The sequence below is a fragment of the Manis pentadactyla genome, chromosome 3 (assembly GCF_030020395.1).
Source record: "Manis pentadactyla isolate mManPen7 chromosome 3, mManPen7.hap1, whole genome shotgun sequence".
Lineage (NCBI taxonomy): Eukaryota > Metazoa > Chordata > Mammalia > Pholidota > Manidae > Manis > Manis pentadactyla.
Genome location: NC_080021.1, coordinates 211,783,339 through 211,809,374, shown reverse-complemented (window position 1 = coordinate 211,809,374; position 26,036 = coordinate 211,783,339). Strand labels below are relative to the sequence as shown.

Here is a 26,036-nt window from a genome sequence, read left to right as displayed (position 1 = left end):
AAAAGTTATTAAATATATGTGTTATGATAAGGATGCAGACCATAACATTTAGTGAAGACTTTTAAATCAAGCTTTTGATCATGTATTTATTTAGATACATGCCACCTTCTTGCAAAAAACGTATTGTGGCAATTTACACAAACAGATGAAACACAGTAGGATAAAAATAAAGAGATCAGCATAAAGGTAAAAGCAGAAAGCTAAAATGAAGCCAGAGTCCTGTAGGAGACTCATTTCCATTGCTAAAAATAAAATATTCTCAAATTTGACTTTGAGCTTCCCAGCAGCCAAAAAGCAAAAAAGAAAACATGACTGGTTACATGATTTCTAACAATATTAATTTGGGGCTTTGGTCTAAAAACAGACTTGGTTCAAATCTTGATTCTACTAGTTACATTTGTGACCCTGAGCAGGTTGCTTAACCTCACTGAATTTGAGGCTTATCACCTATAATGGGGAAAATTAATACTGACTTTGGGGGCTCCTGGGTGGATTACTGATAATGTATGTAAAGGTGACTTCCAGCTCTAGAAGGGTGCTGCTTGGGCTCTCAGCTGCTCTTTGTCCTCACTAAGCTGCAGGTGTTCAGCCATAAAAGGGCGTTGGTATGTGTCCCCTCTGTCTGTCCCTACCCCACCCAAGCATGCAGCATATAAGAGGTAGGGCTGGTTCCAGCCCAGGACTCTCTGACTCCTGTCCAGAGCCCCCTGACAACCATCCAGTGTTGTGCTTTCCTGCCACTGGAGTGGTTTCCAGTGCTGTCGTAGAGGACAAGATGCTTTGGAACATAGGGCTTTCTGGAACTCTCAGATCATCTCCAGCAAAATCCCCTGGCCTCAGCTTTAGGGCTGCCTGCCAAGGCAGAGTTCCCCTTACTTTCCTCCCCAGAGTAGATTAAATATTAAGGCCTGGAAATCTCTAGGCAGGAATCAAAGGTGCCGGCCAAAACCCCTTCATGTATCTTGTTCAGAAACACCAGAGACAGCCTCCTCTACTCTCACAGCCAAGGTTGGTAAGAAACACTGGCCCTCCCCAGTCCAGGCCCTGCTTTGTTTGAAGTGCCTGTTGCCAAACATAATAAAGACCACAGCAAAAACCCTCGCTGCCTCTCATCACCGACAGGACAAAACCCAATTGTCTTACAATTTTATTTTCTGTTGACTTATACTCAAGTCTTAATTTATACTTGACTATGTTCCAAATGTTATTGGAGGCACTTCTTGGCTTGGCACTCAGGGCTTTTCACACACTGACCCCATCATCCTTAGGGCTCCTGTGTAGATCCAGTATGTGGCCTGGCCACACTGAATAAAAGCAATAGCCACCCTTTCTGGAGCTGCTTCTAGAGTAGCACACAGTTGGTAAAGAACATGCATTGACCAGCCCTGAAGCCCTAACTCTGCCACAGACTAAGCTGCTGTGTGACCTTGGGCAAGTCCTTTCACTTGTCTTCTCATCTGTTAAATGGGCACATTCAGAGTGTATACCTTTCACTGTTGTACAGATGCAAGAATACACATGTGGCACACTTAGCACACCACTGATGCTTAGTCAGTGATGAGGGTTATGTTACCTGATTGTGAAACCTGGCTCTCCATGTAATTGCCTACATAACAGGTGACTTCTCTGAGCTCTAGTTTGACTATCTGTGAAATGAGGAAAATAACTACCTACCACATTTCCCACATTCAAGGACCTAAAAACAGAAGGGGCTTAGTGAATGGTTGGAGGCTGCAGCCAGCATTATCTCCCCCAGAAAACAATTTGCTTGTCCTTTGATTTTCCAAAATTGGTCCTTTCTGACTTTCCCTTTTCTCAGACTAATGGAAGAAGAGGAGCCTGAACACTTCTCACATGGTTGGGCTATGATATCACAAAAGACAGCCTTATAAAACCCACACCCAGGGCCAAGGGAAACACAGCCCCCTGAAGAGTGTGTAAATGGAGCCAGTGGCTGGTTGGGTGGGGGAGGCTGGATGCGCCCCCCGCTGTGAGTCAGGCCTTGCTTGGCTGGCTGTCATCATTCCCCTTCATTTCGGGGGTGAACTACAGCTTAAACATAATATCACCACCTGACAATACATAAGAGAAATACATTTGGCACAAAATGCATTTCCTTACACTCTTGGGTATGCAGCTGGATTTTCTAACATGGCAGCTGGATGGGCAAATATACGGATATCTGGGAGCTGGCATGGGGCCAGAATGCAGGAGCAGGTCAGGGGGTTATATCGGGATCAGCAGTAAATACCATTCAAAGGTGTTGGGATGGCTTGAGTGCTGGGTAGTCTACCTACCACCTTCCCAGGCAAAGTTGCCTCTGAGCTGGGAGAATAAAGGATATAGACAAAGGAGACTGGAAGGAGATCGGCTGTGTCCTGTTCCCACTGTGGAAACCTGACCCTCTCTAAACCTTTCTGGGCCTGTTTCTCCTCTGGTGAAACAGGGAGTTGGACTTAAGAACTTCTTCCCAGCTCTAAAAACTGCCTAAAGCCGATGAGGGGCAGGCTGGAAGGTCTTGTCCTCTGGGCTGCTGGGGTCTGAGGCTCAGGAAGCCGTCAGCAGCACCAGGCCGGGTGGCCCATCTGTGCATCCTCAGCCCCAAGACCTGGGTGCAGGGCAGCCCTGGCACCACCATTTCTGAAGCCAGGAAAAGCCCAGGCCCAGACCCCCTTCTCCTTCCTGCCCAGCTTTTCCACCCTCCAGCTCTTCCTTGCAGCCAGAAGGTCCAGTGCCTCCCCTGGACCTACTACTCAGGTCTCAGCCTCCCCCAGCTCCCCAGGCTGCTGGGTCATCCCACCAAATGACCAGGGCAGGACTGACAAGAAAGGGAAACTATTCATTTTGGTACCACCCAGCCCTGGGCCTATGCTCTTGCTCACGGCTGACCTGGGGCTATCCCTGAGTATATATGTAAGTTGTGGGTTCAAAGGCCCAGAGAGAAAGACCAAGGTGGATCCCAGGCTCAAAGGCTCTGGGAGGAGCTGGGGAGAGGTCCCACAGGTTGGGTATGTGGCCAAAGCTGGCACTTCTGGGTGGAGAGGGAGCCTCAGGGCCTGGCCAGCTCCTCCCCCTGGTAGAGCTGCTGCTGGCGGGCAGCTGCCTGCAGCCTTCTCAGCTGCTCATGTAGAAACAAATGACGACACTGAGGAAGAATAAGGGAAAATAAAAATGAGTACAGAGGGAGGGGCATCTTGGAACGGGGGCCGCTATTTTTTCTTGGGGTGTGGTTTCTGCTCAGTGGCTGGGTGACCATGGAGGTTTGGAATGTGGTTGGACAGTGAGCAGGGTGGGGTGGGGGGTGCTGGCCAAAGGCAAGGAGCAGGGACATGAGCTAAAGGGACTAAAGCCCAGGGCCACCAACAGTTCAGCCCAAACGGGGGCCTGGGTGACACAGAGAGCCGGGCATCCACCCAACGCTAGTCCATTGGTCCCAAAGGCCTCTGGTTCTGAGTAGCCCCAGGACGGGAGACAGAGTTGAGAGAAAAAGAGGGGAAAGGGCTGGGGGCAGAGGAGAGCATGGTCAGGCCCCCTCATCTGTAAAATGTGCTGCTGGCCTGCCTGACCCAAACTGAGGCCCTTCAGGCAAGGGTTATCTCTCTGAGCCTCGGGCTCCTCATCTCTTAAATGGGCTTGACTCTTTTCCTCTACAGTTGTTGGGAGGACTAAGTGGGTTAGTGCCAGTGAAGCTCTTGGCACAGTGCTGTGCTGGTGGAAGCGGTTATTCCCCTGGGTGCTACGTGGTACCAGCCCCAGGCCTGGCCCACAGCCCACGGCCACTCCTCACTGTGAGTGCAGGTCCTGCTCAGACCATGAAGTGGAGAGTATAGGTGAGCTGGTGGCCATTGTCCCAGGCATATAGCACCCGTTCCTTGGGGTTGTAGTCGATCTGGGTGGTGTAGGCATGCTCGTTGAGGAAGGGCAACTGTGGGTGGGCATCAGTGCCCGTGTGCGTGTCAAAGGCATAGGCCACCTGGCCTTCCTGCTGGTTGTATGTGTCCACAGCATACAGGATGCCGCACACCAGGAAGCAGTTCCCGTAGGAGTTCCGCCGCAGCCGGGTCCTCCATGTGGTCTCGCGGTGCACAGAGAGGTCGCTGGGGTCCAGGCGGCTCAGCACAATCACCTCAGGCTGGGCCTCGTCATGGTCATCTGCCACAGGGTAGATGACCCACAAGCCACTCTCGTCCACAGCGAAGTCAATGTCTGAGTGGCCACGCCATTTCCAGGGTGTGGTGTCCTCATACACCACGTCGGGCAGCAGTGCCCAGGAGGCCACGAAGCGCTGGCGCAGGTCATACTTGATGATGTTCTTGGTGAAGGCACGGTTGTAGTAGAAGGCACCCTGGTATACCACGTGGCCTGTGCCGATCCAGTTGTAGGGCAGCTTGTACATGTTACTCCAGCGGCCTGCGGGTGGAGGGCGATGGTCACACCACAGCCTCCCTGACAACCCCAGCCCACCCCAGGAACCAGCAAGGCCGCCCAGGGCTCTCTGGAGTGGCGCAGCAAGCAACGGAGACTGAGTATGCCATGGGCCTGGAGCTGGGCTAATTATCATGTCCCATCAACAGTCCCATGTGAGAGGTACTATTATTGCCCCATTTGCCAAGGAGGAAATAGGCTCCCTGGGTTGAAGGTCACCCAGTTATGGAATGGCACAGCCAGGATTTAGACTCGGGCCAACACTAGCCCTGTCTTTTGTCTTGGGGCCTTTGCCCATGCTGTTCCTTCTGTCTGCCTGGGGAATGCCTCCCAATCTTTCAGCCAGTTACCTCCTCCTGGAAGCATTCCCTGACTTCCCCAGGCTTGAGTGAGGGCCTCTCCTCTAGCCTCCCATAACTCTTGTCTTGGTACTTTTCACTGGCTTCCTCCACACTAGCCTGTGAGCCAGTCCAGGCAGGGACCAGGTCAGGTAAGTCCAAACTCTCTCGTGTGGCTCACAGGGCCTGCCTCAGCCTGCACTCTCTTCCTTACCCCCTCACCTTCCTCTGTGCCACTATGCTTCCTCTTACTGCCAGACCTTTGTGCACACTGGTTCTTCTGCCTGGAATACCTTCCCCTCCCTCTCCCTTCCGCACGGCTCACTCCTGTTCTTCCTTCAGGGCTCCACCTGGCATTACCTCCTCTGGGAAGTCTTGCCTGATCTCCAGGTGGGGTTCTTGAGCTTTCCCTCTAACATTGTACTAAAATTATTTCTTTAATTTCACAGGTGATTTCTGGAGGGCATGTCATGTCTAGATCACCCCCTCACCCGCATCTTGCCCCAGATCTGATAGCCAAAAGTCTTCCTGCCCTTCCCTAACCTTCTTGTCCAGACCTGAAGGTCCTCTAAGGCCTGGAGCCTTGCTCACCTGTAAAACAGGGTTGTAACCCCCACCTCCTAGAGCTGACTCACAAGGGGTGATTAGCACATAGTAAGCAGTTTACAAGTGGAAATTCTAAGTATTGTTCCCTTGACTGTGAGTCACACCCCTGAAGGCAGGACCACATCCATCTTGTTTGCTGCTGCATTTCAGCTTCTGGAAGGGGGCCAGCTCAATCGGGGTGCCCCCAGCCTCCCCAGCTTGGGGTGCTGAGCATTTGGAGCTGGGCCAGGCTGGGGAATTCTGAAACCACAAGGCAAAGGAGGGCCAAGTTCCCATAGGAGACCCTCCCCAGGCCACCCCCCTTCTCCCTCGGGAGGCCCCTAACCTTGTTTGAAGTTGTCCAGATTGCGGAACTCCACCAGGCTGTTCCCATAGTAGTAGTTGGTGACATAGATCCTGTCATCTGTGGCAGCAGGGTCCTTCATCCAGGCCCCCTCATGGCGCCCGTAGCTGTGATGCCTCACAGGAGGGTCCACGGCCCGGAGGGTGCCCTCACAGCTCGCCTCTCTGCCTGTGGGGAGCCAGAGGTACAGCTCTGGCAGAGCCCGGCAGGCCCTGCGCCAGAGCAGCAGCTTGGGAATGTTATCTGGGTCTTATCAGATGTCTTATCTTCCAGATGTTTTGTTTGTAAACTTTTTTCCCCCTCATGAGCAAGGCAGTGTCTGATCATTGTAGAAAACACAGAGCATTCAGAAAAGGAGAATGGAGAACATAAAAATCATTACAATTTGCATTATCCAAAGAAATTTTTAGACATGTTATTTCCTTCCCTTTCTTTTTCTTTGCATCACAGTCATACAGACATACTTAAAAAAAAAAACATGGTTCTTCTGAATATAGTTTTATGTATGCTGCTTTTTCTCTCCACTGAGCAATTTCTCACATCATTAAATAGCCTTTTAATGATGTGATTTCAATGTTCTACCAGGCCACCAGACAGCTGTACCCTTGTAGTTATTTAACCAGTCTCTTCAGTGTCAGGCCTTTAGATTATTTCCAGTTTTCTAACATTAGAAATAGGCTGGGAAAAAAAAAAAAAAAAAAAAAAGAAATAGGCTGGGAGGAAACCAGTTAAGCTGCAGCTGTGGTCCACATCCCTGACGGATCCTTTAGGAAAAATTCCTAGAACTGGAATGCACTCAGACCAAAGCAGGGAATGGTTTCAAGGCTTGTTATCTATCCCAGGGAACCAAATGTCCTCCAGAGGATGGGCTCCGCAGTTTACTGTAGATTTCTACCAAAAGACACAAGCCAAAACCACAAACATGGACATAAAAACAGGGCCCAAGACTGGTCAGAGGTAACAAAGACTGAAAATAGTTGCTGGCTTTGATGATGGGATTCTAGGTGAGGCTTTGAGAAGAGTTTGTTGAAAGTACTACCTGTTTCCCTGTAAAGGTCACATTTTTTCTGTAAAGAATCAGACAAATAAACATTGTTGGTTTTCCAGGCCACATACTTCTGTCCCATATATATATATATTTTTACAACCCTTAGAAATGTAAAAACCGTTCTTAGCTTCAGGGCCATACAAATACAGGCTGCAGGCTGGATCTGGCTCCTGGGCTGTCCCCAGGGATGTCGTTTGCTGACTCCTGTGAGGCATACTCACCTTGGCTGGAGACTTCTTGGCGCGAAGTTGGCTCAGTGGGCAGGGAACTGGTGGTAGGAGTGGGGGCGGAGGTGGTGGCAGGGTCTGGGGCAGGGGTGCCAGGGGCCAAGTCTGCTGTCTTTGAGGCCCGGGGCGCAGCCTCATCGTGCTCCGCCGAGTTGGGCTCCGGCGGCCTGCCCTCTGACCTGGGCGGCAGCTGTTCCAGCCAGGAAGTGCCCTTGAGGGCGTTGTCTGCAGAGAGAAGAGCCTGTGCTCACACCCTGGTAGCACCTGCTGCTGCCCAGGGCCCCCCCAGGCCCCCCAGGCTCCCAGCTCTGGGGCCATGGGGCAGGGAGGGGGAGCCCTGGGCAGTGGTGGTCAGCAGACAGGCTCCAAGTCCCCCAGGCTGAGTGGCCTTGGCCCAGTGCCCTGCCTCGGTGGACCTCAGCTTCCCACTGTGAAATGAGCATCACGAGGCCCACCACTTTAGGCTGTTGTGTTGATGAGAGGGAAATGTATATAAAACGTTTGCACAGATCCTGGCAAATATGAGGGGTCAAACACTTTATATCAATTATTTCATTTCCTGAATTCAATTCCAGGAGCAGCAAGATTCAATTACTGGATTCAATTCAGTTTTAGGCTTTCTCCCGGTCCTTTCCCTGCGGTGCCACCCCCTAGTTCTGGGCTCCCAGTTTTTGACACTTCCTGCAGGGAGGGGGGCATGCATCCAGTTTCCCATTGCCTCTAGACCCAGTCCTCTGCCTCTCTCGGGCCCCTCACTCACCTCCTCCCTCCCATCTCTTGGCTTTCTTGGTCTTCCCTCACCTCTGCTGGCTGGGCTTTGCTAACGAGGACTTTTTCAGCTCCCGTGGGACCTGATTTGGGGCCTTCTCTGGGTCATCCCCTATTCCACACAATTCTCTGGGCCAGGATGGATGGGGTCTGGGTGAGGGAAGCAGGGAGACTCAGTGCCACACAGCAGGGGACAAGGACTCCTCAGCTCAGGGGCCCAGCCAGGAAAGGGTCTAAGGAAGCAGCCCGCTGACAGTTGCTCAACCTCTCTGTTTCCTCACCTCTCCTTTCCTCACTTGGGTCAAATGCGACAGCATGTCTGAATGTACTGAGAAAACACGCAGGGACGGAGGAACGGCGCTCTTGTTATTGAAACAGTGCGGCCCCCAGGGGGCGCACTGAGGTGCCTTGACCGCAGGACCCTTAACTGGCTTCTTCCCTTCCTCTCCCTGCTGGGCTTTCTCTTTGCATAGGGCTTTAGCCATGCCCCCTAAGGCAGCCCCTGGAGTCTCTCAGAAATGGGGACACACTCTCCGGTCCAGGGGCCTCAGGGCAGCCTGGCCTTGGCAGCCCGCCAGGGCAGGGGACTTGTTCCCACGGGCCTCACTGGCAGTCAGATGCCTGCAGCTGTTCTTTGGTGGTGCCCTGGCCAGGGGTCAGAGGCTCCTGTGCTGTGGCCAGGCTGAGCCGGCAGGACCCAGGGCCCACAGCTGGCACCAGCAGCTGGAAAAAGAGGCCCCTGAGCCCCGGGAGACCAAGAATGGAGGGGGCTCTTAAAGGAGACTGGTCCCTCACAATTCCACTTCCGGGCCCCTTTGGACATGGGCGGGTCAGCAGGACCCAGGAAGGTGAAGCAAGCGTGTCCCTCTGGCGTCTGTCTGGACATCAGAGGAGAACAGACCTCTGGGGAAGGTCTCAGAGGGGGCATCAGGAGCCACAGTGGGGGGCAGGGGGTGGCCCAGAAATGTGGGTACGCTTGGAACTTGTTTCTCAATTAATTACTCTAGCCTTCACTATAATCCCTCAAGGAGCTGCAAAAAATGCAGGAGTCTGTGGGCTCTTATTTGGGGAGATCAGAAGTAGGAGGTGCTGGAGAGGCTGTCCACTCCCAGGCCAGCAAGGAAACAAGAGGCGCCTCGAAGGCCCTATGCCATTTCCCAGAACCCTGGCCTGGCTGCAGCCCTGCCTTCTCCCACTCCTCCTCTGGCTGCTTTCTGGTCACAGGCGTGTTTTTTCTCACTAGACTTGAGCTTCGTGTTAGGCAGAATCTCTGGGAGATACGGCAAGAACACAGTGCAGCTTCAGCAAATCTTTGACTGAAGAAGAGAAGTTCAATGAGGGCGGAGGCAGCTGTAAACACTGGGAAGGTCCTGAGTGGCCCTTTGTGTTGATTTACCATTTCATCCCCAACCGCCCCGTGGGGGTATTCTGCCATTGCACGGATGGAAAGGCACTAGCAGGTAACCAGCAGAGCTGAAATCTGGGCGGTCTGACTGCAGGGAAGATGGCCTGGAGTCTGGCCATCCATCCGCAAGCCCCTGCCCCAAGGTTCCAGCCCCCCTCTGACTCACCAGCCACAGCCTCAGTTGCCTCCTTCCTGCCCGCCTTGTAGTAGGTGATGCCTCGGATCATGGCCTGCTGCTGGGCCAGAGCCCGGGGCTTGGCCGTAGGCTGGGGGAATCTGCCCTTGGCGCCCTCCTTCCTCAGCTTCTCCACCTTCAGCAGCTTCTCCTTAGCAGGTTTTGGGGGGCCCCTGTCTCCAAAGCTCCTCTGCATGCTGCCGTATCCATTACTGTCTTTGCCTTTTCCTCCAGCTGTGTCCTGGGAGGGAAGGGAAGTCACAGACTTGGGGGGTGGTAGAAGGCATGTTGCAGGGGGCCGGGTTTGGGGACTTGGTGTGTAGGGCTGGAAGTGGTGATGTTGCTCCGGGCCCTACTTTCTAGGTTTTCATGAAGTCACTTTCCTCCTGTAGTGGCTACAACATGACTGGGGTGTGCCTCAGTTTCCCCACTCAACTCTAGCTCCCCTGCAGGCTTGAAACCTAGTTTGACAGGTTAGATTTCTGCCCCAATTCCCAACTCCTGGACACTCCCCATTGGGAGTAGGCCTTAATGGTCAGCAATTGGGGACATAGCAGATCACCAGGTCAGCTTCCCATTCCTCTGTCTCTCATTCATTGTCTTTGTGGGAAGAGGAGAGGTGTTCAGGTCCCTAGGCAGGGCCACCAACTCATCCCGCTGTGTCTGAACTTTCAGTTTTTAGCTTCGAAAGTCCTCTATCCCAGAAACCCTTAAATCTGGGGGAAACTGGGTTGGTTGCTCACCAACGGCACTACCCTTAGGGCATGCAGTTCTAATGATTTATGAATTCTGTTATTTGCACTTCCTTTTAAATACTTCTGATGCTGGCTTGGCACAGGAACATAGGGCCTGTGACATCACCCATTGTTAGGCAGAATCTCCAGGAGATACAGCAAGTACAGTAACTAGACCTTCTGTGCCGTTGCCAGAACAGGATTGACTCACGTTTGCGGACTTGACACGAGCACGAGCAGGAAGCCAGCGCTGGGCCGGGGCACCAGGCTTCCTCCACACTTTATCGGCAGCTAGGGGGTCCCAGTTGCAGACAAAAATGGCCCCATCATCACAATATCAGCACAGGAGGCAAAGAGGTGGGGAGGAAGGGCATGGGCTTGGCAATCATGCAGGCCCAGCTCAGCTACCCTCTCCGTGTGACCTCGCTCTGGTTGCATCTGTCAAAGGAGCAGCAATCTTTGCCTCGGCAGGTGGTTATGGGATTACTGAGGTGGAGTCTGTGAGGGGGTCAGGTTTAGAGTAGGCACTCTGTGTGTCAGGCCCTTCCTCCTCTGCTCAAGCAAAAACAAGGCCGCTGTGGAGAGCGGTGTGGGTCGTAGCCAAAGGGGAACGGATGGGACTGAAATCTGGTCTGCCACACACCTTGCTGTGTGCCAGTCATAGGAAGGGGCCTTTGTATACTCCATCCACCCAAAGGGGGCTTGCTCCCTGCCCAGAGGGTCTACAACAAAGGTGTGCTGCATGTCATGGGTGGCTCTGCCTGGGGGCAAAACCAGTGCCTCTGTTCCCTTTGTGCTCTGAGCTTCAATGCAGTATGCGTGGGTGTTGTCTGCAGGAGTCTCCGCCCCAGCATGGCGGGATGATGTGGCATGGTCTGCAGCGCCCTGGGGCACCGCCCACCTACCCCTGAGCAGGCCTGACTCAGCCAGGGGCCGGCCACAGCAGGGGAGGCTAGGAGTGGTTTTGCTGCACCAACCTGGTCTCCCGGGGCCAGGCAGGGAGGGACTTTCTACAACTAGTTCCCCACTAGTTTGGAAATGAGAACGAATACTGCCAAATGCTTGGCTCAGGCAACATACCCTTCAGCTGAAACCCACGTCTACTCCCAGCCTACCTGTGTCGACTGTGCTCCTGCCCTGCCATGGACTCCCCAGCTACGCCAGCCCTCAGTGCTGTGCTACGGCGCCACTGGCCTCGGGGCTGAGGGCTGGCACACTGTGCTCCCAAGCCTACCCAGCTTTTGGCCCCACATTGAGAGACACAGCCTCACCTGGGCCTTGCTTCCAGGGCTGGTGGCCGGGGCGGCTACAGGGGCTGGGGCTGCGTCCTTCTGCAGCAGCTGGAGGCCCAGGCTGGACAGCTCCTTCTTGATGCTCATCATGATGGCTGAGTGGTTCTCGTAGTGTCTTAGCTGCTCACTGAAGTGGCGCATGCTGTCTCTCACCACCTCATTCTCCCGGCTCAGGTTGGCCTTGATGCTCTGCGGGGTGAGACCAGAGGTCCTGCCAGCCTCCCCTGACTGCCCCTCCCACCCTGGGGACACAGAGCGCAGTTTCTGCCAACAGGCTCTGCTGCTCAGTCTTGAACAGGGCCCAGGGGCATAGCTGGGGGCAGCACCAGCCAGCATGGGTGGAATGAGACCCTGTAGTTGTTATTTTCTATTTAAAAAGTAAGTGAATGGAAAAATAAGTATGTTCACAATACTAAATTAAAAAGATAAAAATGGGTATAAAAACATATGTTTCTTCACCTTTCTCAGTGCCAACAATTGCTATGGGTTTCTCTCTCTCATTTTTTTTAAGTTTGCTTTTTCATTTGAGCCCATTTGGGGACCTCTTCCATATTTGTATATGTATGTGGACCTACATATAGTGTATATACAGCGCTCCTCATTCCTTTTATTGGCCACAATATATGTCATTTCCTGGATAGGCCACAACGTATTTAGCCAGTCTCATATGGATCTGTCACTTTAGGTGCTACCATTCTTTTGCTACTTTAAAATAACCTTTTAATTTCACAAGTAATGTATAAATACATAAACACCTTCTTTTTGTAAAATAGTGAAACAATGAAACTGTCTGGGGTTTTGCTGTGGGTGATCTCTGGTCCCTCCTAGGTGTCTCCGGTCTCTGTCTTCTCTCCTGGGAAGAGCGGGATCCTCCCACCACACTGAGCCCCACCTTTACTCCCAGGCTCATTCTCCTGCCTCGCCTTGTGTCCCCCTTGCTGGGGATCCAGCCTGGCTTTAGCGGCTTCTAGTCACCCACCTCCACTGTGCTCTTCTCTGTGGATCCCCCAACCCAGGGATCCCCATTGCTGGTCTGTAGACCAGGCTGGCCTTGTCCACTGGGCAGGATTTAGGAAACCTGGGTAGCCTGGCAGGTGTCGATCCCAGGTCCCCAAAGCCTCAGCAGGTCTGGGGTATGTGTGGAATTCCTTTATCTGAGCCTACTTCTCAGCTGAAGCAGGAGAGACTAGAGTCAGACACAGAAAGCACCTCTTTGCTGTGAACTCCTGGAGCATCAGAATTATGAGTTCAGAATTCCACTGATAGAAATTTTTACAAAGAAGGAGATAACCTAAGACTGATTCATGTCCAGCGAGCCCTGGATGTCAACAGGTTCAGGGACCAAGAGGCAGCAGTGCAGGAGCTGGACAGAGCTGGGTTCAAATCCTTGCTCTCTTCTTCCTGGCCGGGTAACCTTGAGCTAGAGGCTTTACCTCTTCTGATCCTCAGTTATCTCGCCTATAAAATGTGGATCTTTATTATACTCGCAACTAAATGTTAGGGTTACTGTGAGGATCAGGAAGGCTAAGAAATGACACAGCACATTCTAAACTCCATCACAGAAGTCAAACTGTAGAAGGCGGGTGTTTCAACCTTAGCACTACTACGATTTACCAGACAGTTGTGTGCTCTGGGGGCCTGACCTGTGTGCCTAGGGTGTTTAGAAGCATCCCCGAGCTCTACCCACCAGAAACCAGTAGCATCCGCCACTCAGCTCCCCCAGGTTGTGGCAACCAAAAATATCTCGGTATTGCTAGCTGTCCCCTTGGGAGCAGAATTGGCCCTGGTTGAGAAGCACTGGTGTAATGGAAGAGGGCAGAGGGAACCCCAGGTTGCTGCCTGACCCCCTGGGCAGAGGGAGGCAGCTCCTCCTGAATGAGGCTGTTCCCTCCACCTCCTCCCAGGGTGAGCAGAAAGCTTTTTTCCCCCAGAATTATCATTTAGTGAACAGAAGCAGAGTACAAATAATGTAAAACAGAAGATAATGAAAAAATCATTTATTTGTGGCTGTGGAAATCATCTCTGATTTGTTCCAGTACTATCTGGCTCATAGTTATATGAAGTGAGTTAATGTTTCCTGAGATTACAGGAGGAGACAACTGCAGAGCCGACCCCCGGAGAGCCTGGTTTACACTAGGTGCCCAGGAAATACTGGTACACAGCACAAGTGCATGTGGCATTTCCACGCTGGCATGGGCCTGGCACACTGTAGATAACTCACCAAATACCTTTTGAATAATTAAAGCCACTGCGATCCCAGCTTTGGGGATAATAAGGGGTTAATATCCCAGTCTGGGGCACAGGATGCCCAGGTGCCCCTCCCTCTGGAAAGGAAGCTGGGAAAGGAAGCCCCCACTCAGGCCCCTGGCAGCTGCATGTCCCCAAGCTCCCAGCAGCCCTGCAGGGGCCGGATGCAGGAAACAGGCGGAGGTCCGGCTGTGCCAGCAGAGATGTAAGCCCCGAACCTGCAGCTTGGCCCCTCATGCTTGCTCAATGCTCTGCCAGTCCTCAGACGGCAGTCTGACTAGCCCTCCAGCACATGTGCCCTGGTTAGAAGATGCTCAGCAGTTCTGCCTCCAGTGTGGGTAGGTGTGGGGCAGCCAAGCCCCCTCGAGCCCCACCCCAATGGGCATGGCCAGCCCTGCACCACACTGCGCCACCCCGGGGAGTACCACACGTGTGGTATTTTATGTGAATGGTGCTCCAGGAGTTGTGCAATTTGTGGATCCTGGTCTTGGTGAACTGAGGGCAACTCCAGGTTCCAGCACTCTCCACACCACTTTCATATAACATGCAGGGGCCTCAGTTTCTCCAACCAATCCTCCAGCTTCCCAAAGGCCCTCAAACTCCAGTCAGACCTCTTCTCCAAAGTCTGGACCCTGTGACCTGCTTCTCCCTCCCCCAGCTTCCTGCTGGAGTACAGCTTGCAACAACCATCAGAGTCAAGATGGAATTGCCCAGGCCCTTCGGACAGTGCCCTTGCCTCCAGCACTGAACCAGCCTGGCGCTGGCCCAAGCCGTCCTTACCTCTTCCAGCGTGTTCATCTGCGAGGCCACCTTGTGGACGTAGGCGTGTACTTTCATCAGGTCCATGCTGTACAAGGTGCCCTCCAGGAGATCCACCATGGACTGCAGCTGCCAGCGAAGGGTGAGGGTGAGGGTGAGGAAGGGGTAGGGCACAGGGCCAGGCACAAAGTGGGCAAAAGCACACCCCCTCATCGTTAACATCTACCAGACCCAACCTGCTAACAGTCACGGGAGAAGCGACAGATTCCATCTGCTGGGCACTTCCCGTACAGCAGGCCCTGTGCTGGGGGCTTTAATGTGCTAGTTCACTTAACTTCTCAAACCACCTCATGAGGTGCGCCGTGATACCAGAGGAGCCCCACCCACGTCCCCTGGGGGCCCTCTCACAGTTTCTCGTGTCCCGCCCTGGCTTCCATGTGCCTGTCCCGCCCTGGCTTCCATGTGCCTCTCCTTAACAGCCTGCATCTGTGACACTCTTCAAGGAGCTGCTTTGCCCCAAAGTGCCTGGGTGTATTTGTCCTCCTGGGGTAGCTCCAGGCAATGCCTACCGGGTGCAGGCACCTAAAAGCCCAGCTCCCTAGCCCCAGACGGGACAGCCAAGCTGTCACTTACACTCCAGTGTTCCCTGGGACTGAGGCTAGCACGTAGCCTGAGACCACAGCCCTACTGGGCTTCCTTCCCTTCCCACCCTGACTTCTACTGTGGTACGAGTTTCTCCTGGGAGCACTTTCATAAATCACCTGAACATGAATCACTTACCTCAGGGTCTACTTAGGGACCCAACCAAAGGCAAGGTCTGGACGTTTTTATTTTCATCTTACAGACTGGTAAGCTGCAGCTTAGAGAGGCAAAGTGACCTGCCCAAGGCCATCCGGCAGTTAAATGGTAGACCTGGGAGCAGAACCAGATTGGCCTAAACCCAAACCTCTTTCCTACCATGTTTTACTGCTCCTTCTTGTGTTCAGATGGGGAAACTGAGGCCAAGAGAAGGGGAAGGGGCTTGCACAACAGGCTAGCGGCAGATGCTGGGTGTCCTTTGCCCAGCCCAGGGCTCTCCCCTGAGCTGCCCCTCCCCTTCCCGGCTGGGTCATACCGCATCAGGATATGATGCTTCCCTCCCAATGGCCAAGATGCCAGTGAGAGTGTCAGAGAAACCTTGGCACGAGGGGCCACTTGAGAAACCCGTTTCCCCTGGCTTCTCGAGAAGGGAACTTCCCACAGCCCACCCTCCTGGATGGCCTTGCTCCCTGCCCTGCAGCATTTCTCAGGGCCTGAGCCGGCCAGAGCTCCTGCCTGGCCCTGGCCAGCTGTTTCCAAAACAGTTTTACTCCCACTCTCCCAGGAGAGTTTAAGGTGTTTTAAGCTAGAGAGCTTTTCTCTGAGTAGACTCTGATCTCTAAAACAGAATGGAGGTCTCTGATGGAAGCAGGGGTAGGACCTCGAGTCTTGTCTGCTCCCCTACAACCTTGCTCAGGCCCTGAGGGGCTGCACAGGGCTAGGGCTCTGTGGAGCACAGTTCAAGAACTGTGCACACAGACTCTTACGTGCTTCACCTCCTTCCCTATGGAATGGGACTATAGGATTGTGGCACAGAGCAGTAGTGTCTGGACAGGGCTCAGAACGAAGTGGGCACACAGCAAGGGCTTCATGAATGTCAGCAATAATGACTGCTATTCCAGGGCATTAAATGGGAATCTCCCAGCTTCACACTCCTGTTTTCATGGCCAGTACAGCTGGCTTCCCAAAGTGCAGCACTGACCGTGAATCTCTCCCCTGCTAGGTCACTTGACATGACTCCCCACTGCCCATGTGTGGCCTCTCATCTTCTGGGCCTGACATTAAACTTGATCTGCCCCAGCCTCCTCTTACGGCCTGAGCAAATGTTTACTCTGGGCCAGGCTCTAAGGAAAAGAGCAAGACTGCACAAGCCTTCACGGTCCTTCACAGGCTGTCAGAGAACACAGAGAGTAACACATGGGTGCCCAGATCATTAATGATGGGGCGCTGACCTTGTCTGGGAGCATCTGTGGATTAGTAACGTCTGCCAGGAGGAAGTTTGGTTTGAGCTGAACTCCAAAGGGGTTAGCACAGATTAGGCAAAGATGGCAGGAGAAGAGCATTCCAGGCCAAGGGAACAGCTTGTGCAAAGGGCCAGAGGTGAGAAGAAATATTGTGCGTTTGAGCAGGGCTACCCAAGTACGGCCTGCAGACCAGGGCTGTTCCAAGCTGCTTGTTACTCATCTGTGATAAAATGATTACAGAAACTGAGAGGGTCCTGTGGCTGTGTCCCTGAGAGGTGGTGCTTCTTCCTGTCTGCCTATGGTGGAGGACTGGAGGGGTAAGCACAGAATTCACATGAAAGTATATAGTATAGATTCAAGGCTACATGTCACTATGTGAGAGCTTGGGCTAGTTATCTAACTTCTCTCAATCTGTTTTCTTGCCTATAAAATGAGAACAATCGTGCCAAATTTCACAGGATGGCTTAAGGATTTAGAGTGTGTTAATAATGTGTAAAAAGAACACAACATCTGGCATGAACATGGTACTTGAATATGGGAAATGTTCTTACATTAAAAGCAATAAAATGCCACAACATTTAAAATTTAAAATACTATGGATAGGTGCCAACAAATGAACTAGACTGGGTAAAATACAGAGCACTGGACTAGATGTAAGGGGCTATATTCTGGTAAACTAGCCATAGAATGCTGCCTCCATCACTTACTGGCCAAATGGTCTTGGGCAAGAAGTGGCCTCTGCTCAGGGAGCCTCTGCTTTCTCACCTGGGAAAGGGGGTAACAGCACCTACTGAGAGCATGTGGGCTTTTTAGGAAGGCTAGCCTGGATCCAGCCCATGCTAGATCCTCACCCAGGTGTGCTCATCCCTACTCTCACCCCAGAAAGGTTACCTTGAGGAGCTCAGGCGCCTGCTTCTTGAGTTTCTCCATCTTCCACTCATTCTCGCAGGGGTTGAGCGAGGAGGGTGGTGCTGTGCAGGAGCAGCGGCAGTTGGTCCCTGAGCTCACCGTCTCCACTGTGTAGAAGTCCTCCACCCGTGCCCGCCCACTGCGCACTCTGCTGCATGCTTCCTTGCTCAGTGGCCTCATGATACATTTGCAGCGGCAGTCAGAGCCCTCTGAAGTCATCCGCACCTGGTCCACGTCACCAAACACCTGTAGGAGGGGCTCAGGTGAGCCAAAGGCCAATGCTGGGGAGGATGGGGAGTGGACAGGTTGCAGGATCTAGCCCTGCTGGCCTTTGTGGGGACAGCTAGAGGTGGCTGAGAAGTTAGCAGCCCTTACAAGGAAAGAGAGGCTTATAATAATAATACCAATTAAAATATTAATAGCTGCTATGAGAAAACAGCTTGGCTTCTGCAATAACTTAAAGAATTGCCATATGACCCAATAATTCTACTTCCAGGTAGATACCCAAAAGGATTAAAGACAAGTATTCAAAGACTCGTACATGAATGTTTATAGCAGCATGATTCACAATAGCCACAAGGTGGAGATAATCCAAGTGTCCATCAGATGAGTGGATAAACAAATGTGGTATGTCCATGCAATGGAATATTATTCAGCCATAAAAAGGAATGACGTCCTGACACATGCTATAAAATGGATGAATCCTGTACACATGATACTAAATGAAAGAACAGACACAAAATATTGTATGAGTCCATTTAATCAGTATCCAGAAAAGGCAAATCCATAAAGACCAAAAGCAGAGTAGTGGTTGCCAGGATGCAGAGGGAAGAGGAATGGGGAATGAATGCTAGTGGGTACAGGGTTTCCTTTTGGAATGATGAAAATGTTCTGGAACTAAGTAGTGATGATGGTTGCACAGCATTGTGAATGTACTAAATGACACTGAATTGTATGCTTTAAAATGGTTCAAATGTTGAATTTTGTCATGTGTATTTTACCACAATAGTAAAAAATATGAATGGGGACCTTTTCTTGGGCACTTACTAGATCCTGGGTTTCATGTGCATCACCCCCTTTAGTAATACCTGTGTATGGGGGGAGGGCTTACCATGGCCTTCAAGGTGATTCTGACACCCTTCCCCTAACCCCTCCTGTCACCCTTTCCTTCCTTTGGGTCAGTCCACTCCAGCCTAGGCCCTCTGCAGATGTGGTGCCTTCAGCCTGAAGCCCTTATTCCCTTGATAGTCCTTTGGCTCATTTCCCCACATTAATTATACATCACCACCTCTGAGAAGCCTTTCCTGACTGCCCACCTCCCATTACCGTTCTCTTACCTAGTGGCTTTTTCTTTATTGTACTATTACCACCTGAAGTATTACATGCGTGTTTGCTTATTTGTCTTCCCTCTTCTACAATGGCACTATTAGAAGTAGAGACTTTGTCTAGGTCCTTCCTATATCCCCAGGACAGTGCCTGCCTGGCCCATAGTAGGTGCTCTGTATATATACATCTGTTAGATAAGTGAGCCTGCATTTTGCAGACATGCTGGAGCACAGTGCTAAGAGCCTGGCGTTTAAGCCTGGGCGAGTAGCTATGAGGTTGTGGGCAACTCAACCTTCCTGCCTGTTTGAAAAATGGGCTTCTGCCTTGTTTTGAGGATTAAATGAATTAAAGAACAGCACCTACCACATAATGTGTCTTAAGTGTGAGCCATTATTAATACAGATAAAGAAGCAGAGTGTTAGGTAACGTCACATGTCCAAGGTCTCACAGCTTCGATGTGGAAGATCCAGCTTTGGACCTTCCAGCTTCTTCTATAGACTTGGCCCCCCACACCCAGTGTGCCCTTAAACAGGTTACATAACCTCTCTGAGTGGTAAAATGGATGACTCTCCATACTGGCCTTTCATAGTGAGAATCAAATGAAAGAACATGACCTCCATTGAGTGGTTCCCTCCCTTTTCCGAAAGGCAAGATTCCACCCTGGGATAACACACCCAGTTGTCCAGTTGTGGTCACTGGTCACTGGAGGCAGCAAGATCTGTACCTGCAGGAGTCAGCTCAGTGAGATCAGTGGCAGGTGACATGCTCAGTTACCGTCTCCAGCCTGCTTGCCCTGACATGCCAGCTGGAATCTAGGAGCCCTAACCAGTCCCTCCCCTGGGTGGCTCAACCAGCCCATCCTGGGCACCAGGCTCTCAGGACATAGCTATTCACAACTCCGTCAACACACACACACCCTGGGCCTCATGGCTACTCAGTTCTCACTGAAGCTACCAGGGTCCAGGTAAGTTCTTGGCTTTTTGCCAAGCCTAACATCCATGCATGTCCTGGGCTCTCCGATGAAGGGCCGTGGGCACTCCATTTCTGCTGAGCTGTCAGACACCTGGTGGAGGCTCTGACCTCTGCTACACCCTGGGTGACAGCTGGAGGTGCAGAAGAAATAGACTGAAGTACATTCTGGACCTTCTCAGCCATGGAAGAAGCTGGAGCAGTGAGCTCTGAGAGCAAGAAGGAAAACCCTGAAGGCTGCTTGGAGGAGCGCACCCTTGGGCGACATCATTAAAGAGGAGAAGGGCATTACAGGAAACAAAATCAGATATGTAAAGACAAACGGGGGCCTGATACTTGGGGGCCGGGAGGAGGTTCCCTCTGGCTGGTGCTGGCAGGGGGCCTGGAGTGGCAGGAGGTTAGGCTAGGCATGGCAGAGCCCAGCTCGCGGAGGGCCCTGAAAGCTGGCTGAGGATCTTGGCTTCTCCCTGAAAACACTGGGGAATAATGGAAGGGTTTTAAGCATGAGAGCCAGGGTCAGAGCTGCATTATGGAAAGCTCATGTAGGCTGCTTTGTGGACAGACGGTGGATGGAAGAGGCGAGCCTGGGGTGCAGAGCCCAGGAGGAGATGTTTATTGAGAATTCACTGAGTGCTGCGAAAGTGTGGGATGGTGGTTTGGGACAGTCATGGGCCACCTAGAGCTGTGTGTTCTTGGGTAGATTACTTAATCTCTCTGTGCCTTAGCTGCCCCATCTGTAAAATGAGGGTACTACTCATGCCTACACAACAAAGGACCGTGTGAAGTTTGAGATGGAATACCAGGAATATGCTCAGTCCAGTACCAGGAGCACACAGAATAGTCTGTGTATTGTAGCTGTTAGTACCAGTAATACTGAAAAGGATTTGTTTATCTGCTCGTTTCTCCATGTGGGTCCACTGGTAGATATTCTTAGCAGTTGCCCTACAGAGAAAACTGAGCCCAGGAGCCATCAAATGACTTGTTCGAGGGGATTAGAGCCTAGAGTGGGTGGACTTCCAGTCCTCTGGGGGGAGAGGAAGATGGAGAAGGCAGTGGCTGTGGGGGGAAGCTTTGCCCTGGGCGCTCTGGGGGAGTTGTACTCCGGGCATGCAGGCACTTCTCCCTGCCTGTGAACTCTGCAGCCAGGCTCAGGGTCCTGACCATCCCAGGGAGGGCTGCTAGTGCTTTACACCTGCCTTCTCTTAGACCCTAGCCACCCCCCCTCACTCTCCCAGGTTGGGGTAAGAGCCCAGTGGGTGGATGTGGGTGTGTTCTGTGTAGCCAGGCCAGACAGGCCTCTTCCTGAGGACCCACCCATAATGCCAACGCCCACCCTCAGCAGCAGCAGCCTCCACATCAGACTGCAGCATTCCTTCCCTCTTTGGATGAGGTGCTATGACCTGATGGGGGCAGCCAAGGCCCCGACCCCAGCCCATAGTCATAAGAGGGCCTCTGCTCCCTGCCCCAGGTGCCAGGAGCCCAGGCAGGGCCCTACCTGCTGTGATTAACTATGTCCTTTGGTGCTTGATTGGAGGCAGCAGAGGTGAGGATTCAAACCCTAGCTCCCACATCTCCTCCCTGCATGGCCTTGACGCCTCTGGGCCTCAGCTTCTCCCTCTGTAAAATGGGGAGGATAAGCTCATCCTGAGGCTGAAACAAGGCAGTGCATGCAGAGCTCCTTGCTACTGAAGTCCTGCCATCGACCCTCCCTCATGTTTGCACATCATTTTCTACCTCTCTTTGCTCTCACCACAACCCAATCTTAAAGGGGAGAAATCTGAGCATCAGAAAAGTCTAGGGGCTTGCCCAGAGTTACACAGCACAGCCTAACTCCCAATCTTTAGTTTACTTGCTTTTCCCTCCAGGAACACCCAGTCACCAGGCAAGGGGTCTCCACCAGCAACCGAGCTGGGACAGAGAAGGGGGGACATAGGACCTGGGGGTCCCACTGGACCTAGCCTGCCGTGCCCTTAGCATGGAGGCTGGAGTTGCTGCCAAGCAGGAAGTCCCTGCCTCAGCCCCCATCTCTCCCTGCAGTCTCGCTCAACACACACTGCTGCCAGAGCCCCGAGAAGTGTGGGTGGTTTGTGCTTAAAAAGGTCCCTATTTGTAAGGAAATCTTCTACAATGAGATGGTAAGAGGGTATACTTGAGATTTTTTGTGAAGGGAGATGGATAAATCTGGCCAGAGTTGGGAAGCTATAAAATGTTCTAGAAATGGAACAGGTTCAAATTGTGTCACCATGAAGTAGATTTTTCCCTCATCTCTAATGATCAGCCTAGATTCACTAAGACAGTATCCTGTAGGCAAAGACCTCCCCTAGAGCCCACTGCTAGCTGGACACCCCTCCTTGGATGCCCACAGGCACCTCAAGATTATTCCATCCAAAATTGTACCTGGCATCTTCTATACCTGTCTGCCTACCTCCTTGGCCAACCCAGATCTCTGAGCCTCCTTACTCTGGGCAACCCATTAATCATATTCTTTGGATGCTTCATCTCAAATATCTCCCATCTTTATCCTCTGCTTTCTACTCCATGGCCACAGCCCCAGTTCAGGTGCATTAGCTGCTGGGCAACACAGCAGCCTCCTCCCTGCTGGCATTTAATCTTCCAAAAGATCCTCTGATGATCTGTTACTCTCACACTCCCCAAACCTCCCTGGCTCCCGGTCACATCCATGAGTTTTCACTAGGCAGAATGTGCCTCAGAATTACCTGGGGTGCATCTGGAAAATGCCGATGCCCTGACCTTGGTCCACACCCCTTGACTCAGACTCCCCACCAATCCTGGAACTCCAGGATTCTCCAAACCCCTCAAGCTTCCTGTCTAGGATATCGAAGCAGCCCAACCTGACTCTTTCTCGACCCTCAGTATTCAAGTCTGTCAATTGGGGAGGGACCACTGAGGCCTCAGAGTGTTGGCAGGAGAGTTGCATAAGATCCTGAATGAAAGTGCTGGGCACGACTTGGCCCGTGGGATGCTTCTCAGGGCTTTGTCCCGGGTGCCTCAGTCAGTGGAATGTGGGGCAAGACCTTCCTTGCAGGGAGACCCTGTGGGGCTCCACACTCTCTGTGTACAGGAGGACTCCATCACTGTGCATCCCTTGCCTGCTCCGGAGCCTGTTTCCAATTACACCCACAGGCGGAAACTCCCGGAGCAGAGGCGCAGCAACACCTAAGCTCCGGGGACCAGCCTGGCCTGGCACATCTGATCCAGCCCGGACACCACTGCCTGCTTGCTCCAGCCCCTCCTGCTCCCCTGGCCCAGTTGCCTCAAGTCTTGGTCTTCCCTCTATCCTTGGGTCCCTGGTCAGTGGCAGGGCTGACCAAAGACCACCTTCCCATGCCTGGATGCATGGAGAAAGTGAGCTGCCAGCAGCCCTTTCGTGTATGGGGAAACTGAGGTAGAGATGGGGAATTCTCAGCCACATTCCAAGGACAGTATTACAGCAAAAAGCAGGTTCACAGAGGTCTCTGGTACCATGCCTGGGTTTCACGTGGTTACCTGTCTGTCCCAACCTCCACTCTGGGCAGCCCCTCAAAAATGCCAGGGAAGCTGTGAACTCCCTCTCCCAATCCCAGCTAGACTAAGCATTTCCTTAGATGGAAACTCCAAATCCTGTTTAGAACAAACCTTGCTATAAACATGAAATTAAAACACGCTGAGTGAGGAGCTGGCAGAGACCACATAGTCCTGTGGTTAGTACTGAGGCTAAGCTGCCCCTGTACCCCTGAAAGTACTGGGCAGTGGGGCAGACTGAACCTTTTGGGAGCAGGAAACCTGAGGAGGGGCCAATTTAACCCTTTAGGGCCCTAAATTGACACACACCCCAGGTCAGCCCTATAAGGGGTTCCCTCCCACTCCCAGAAAATAGGACAGGCTTGGAGAGGAAGAACTGTTATGAGGGAGGGAGAGAGTGATAATGAAAACAGCTCTCTCTGCAGAGCCAGCAGGAGTCTGGCAGTGCTGAGGAATGTGGAGTAAATTCACCCATCACTTGATTTTCATTTTTCCCAGCTGGCTTAAGTGCTGCTGGGTGGGAGGTGTCTGGGGGAGGACTGTGCTGAGTTCCCCAGTTGCTTCAGCCTCCAGACTCTAGGATAAGCCTCCCCATCCCACCAGCCCCAGCCTGCCCTGGGACAATTGAACATGCACACCCCCAACCTAGCAAGTGTTTGGCTGACTCACTACATAAACAGGGGGTTGGGTTTTCTTTGTCTTTGCTTTGTTTTGAATGCTAGCCCTCCCCCACAAGCTCTACAGCCCTCTGCAAGGCTCAGAGGATGCCCAAGACCACATATTCCTCCCAGCCACAGATAGGAGCTGGGAAGGCACTAATCAGGCTTTCTGGGGGTTTCTGCTCACTTGTTCCCCTACCTGAGCCAGGTCAGGGAATCCTAGAAGGCTCTATATAGAAGGGAAATTGGGGAGATGGTCTTTCAGATAGGGGAACTGAAGCCTAGAGACAGGCAGTGACTTGCCCAAGGCCACACAGCCAAACAATAAAGACCCAGAGCCTAGGTTTTTTGATTCACAAACCAGCTACCTCTCTACACACCCTAGTTTCCCTATCTGTATAATGGGAATGATACTCATTCCCTTTTTGTCATTGGAGCACATGGACTGCAGCTCACTTATTTTCATACCCTGACCGGCATCTTCAGGCTGAGGATCAGCTGGGGCCCACTGCTCATATACTTACCGTGTGACTAAATAGCTTTTGCCCTTAACCTGCCTGTGCACAAGGGCAGCCTCGGACCTTCTACTCAGGAAAGAGGCTGGAGAGACACCAAGAGAAGACACTACTTTATTCTCATGCTCCATGAACAGGGCCCTACCTCCCTCCTGCACCTCACTCACCCCCAGTCCCATCCTTGTCCTCTTTGGGTAATTTCCAGAACACCCCCAAGAGATCCTCATTCTGACTGACCCTAAGTCTTGCTCTCTCTACATTGTGGATCACCCCTTTTTGGGGTCCCTGTGGTAAGATTTCATAATCACAGTATCATTTATTGGGTACCTGCTAGGTGCCAGGTGTGGTGCTAAGCATTTTATTTTAACCCAGAGATCATCAACTTCAGGGAATGGAAACTTAATATTCCCATATTTACAAGTGAGGAACCGAGGCTGAGAGAGGTACCACCCAAGGTCAACCGCTGAGAGGGGGAGGTGGGATTTGAACCTAGGTCTGCTTAACACTAGAGCAGATCCTTTTTGCCACAACTAAGAATAGCTCAGGTCACTTATGGAGACGCCATGTCCTCCCAAGGGTGCATCAGATCTCTGGCAGAAGCGCCAGTGGCCAAATGAGTGGCCAGCCTAATGGGTTCGTTGGGGAGGGTCTCTGGGTCCCCAGTATGGCCCGAAAGCCTGGGCGTAGTGTGCCTTGAACCAAACCTGGATGTCGCTGGGTAGCAGTTACCCAGGGGTCTGCCCCCACATGGGTCAGCCTTCCACGGAAACTCTGTGCCCGGTCTCCAGGCTGCCCCTGCCCAGCGCTCCTGGGGCTCTATCTCCTCCTTAGACTGGGACTACTACACTTCCGCTCGTGCCGCTACAACTTCTCAGCGCCCCCTCTCCCTGGTCCTGGATTTCAGTGCTGGCTACCTCCCGGCACTTCACTGGGTCCCGGAGCCCCTTCCTGAAGCTGTGCCCCAGGCACTCCAACCATCTCCAGTGTTTCCTCCCCCACGCGCTCATCTCCTGGGACCCGGGACCCGGCCCCAGCGGCTTCTCCAAGCCCGAGGTCCGGTCTGCCCTCTCTGGTCCTCCCCTCGCTTCCCCGGACCCCCTCCGGGGCCCGCACCCCACAGCCACAGCACCCCTGCGCCCTGCTCCGCGCCGACTCGCGCCCGGGGCCGAGGGCCTCGCGTACCTTACTGTCGGAGCGAACCGGGCCGGCGCGCAGCAGCGGCCCCAGCAGTAGTGCCGTCAGGAGCAGGGGTCGCGGCCGGCGTCGGGGCCGCGGCAGGAGGGCGGCGACGGCCATGGCGGGACGCCCACGGCGGGCACTGACTGCGGGCGTGGACGCTGGGAAGTGCGACCGCACGGCGAGCTCGGGGCCCAGCCAGCAGTGCCCGCGCGGTGCGCACCCCCAGCCCTGCCGCCGCTCCCCGCCCAGCGCCCCTCCCGCGCCTCTGGGGGCGGGGCTCGGATGGGGGGCACCATGCCCCCCCGTCCGACCGCTGCTCTGCAGGGGCCTCTCTGCCATCCCGCAGCTCTCCAAAGGGCATCCTTGTAAGGACACAAAAAAGCATCTAGTTTGGAGCCTGCAGAAGCGGCGGGAGCAGTAAGAGAAGCGCGAGCTCTCCACACGGACCGAGGTCCTGTTCTGAGAGGTGTGGGACCTTGAGCGCCTTCTTCATCGCTTTCAGCCTCAGTCTCCTCGTCTGCAAAATGGGAACAATAGTGCTTTCCTTT

The 26,036-nt window shown here is 52.9% G+C and overlaps 1 protein-coding gene across 2 annotated transcripts; it reads right to left on the bottom strand.

The window, feature by feature from the left end:
- Window positions 1-66: 66 nt before the first annotated feature.
- Window positions 67-25,729, bottom strand: OLFML2A (olfactomedin like 2A). 2 transcript variants are annotated; one of them, XM_036913967.2, is made up of 8 exons: window positions 25,492-25,729; window positions 17,301-17,564; window positions 14,389-14,496; window positions 11,341-11,550; window positions 9,327-9,576; window positions 6,982-7,212; window positions 5,695-5,880; window positions 67-4,410 (listed from the first exon to the last, which is right to left on the bottom strand). In XM_036913967.2, exons 1-8 carry the CDS (start codon window positions 25,603-25,605, stop codon window positions 3,806-3,808), a joined length of 1,968 nt encoding a protein of 655 aa, XP_036769862.2. In that variant the 5' UTR covers window positions 25,606-25,729; the 3' UTR covers window positions 67-3,805. The 2 variants fall into 2 exon arrangements, with proteins under 2 accessions (XP_036769862.2, XP_036769863.2); XM_036913968.2 differs by lacking the exon at window positions 17,301-17,564.
- Window positions 25,730-26,036: the final 307 nt, after the last annotated feature.

Bases quoted from the DNA above. Each gene is read 5' to 3' on its own strand.
- OLFML2A (XM_036913967.2), bottom strand. From the start codon at position 25,605: ATGGCCGTCGCCGCCCTCCTGCCGCGGCCCCGACGCCGGCCGCGACCC. The intron at 11,551-14,388 runs GTAAGGACGGCT...CTCACCCCGCAG, and splicing joins AGATGAACACGCTGGAAGAG to AGCATCAAGGCCAACCTGAG. The intron at 5,881-6,981 runs GTGAGTATGCCT...GGCTCCCCACAG, and splicing joins CCAAGAAGTCTCCAGCCAAG to GCAGAGAGGCGAGCTGTGAG.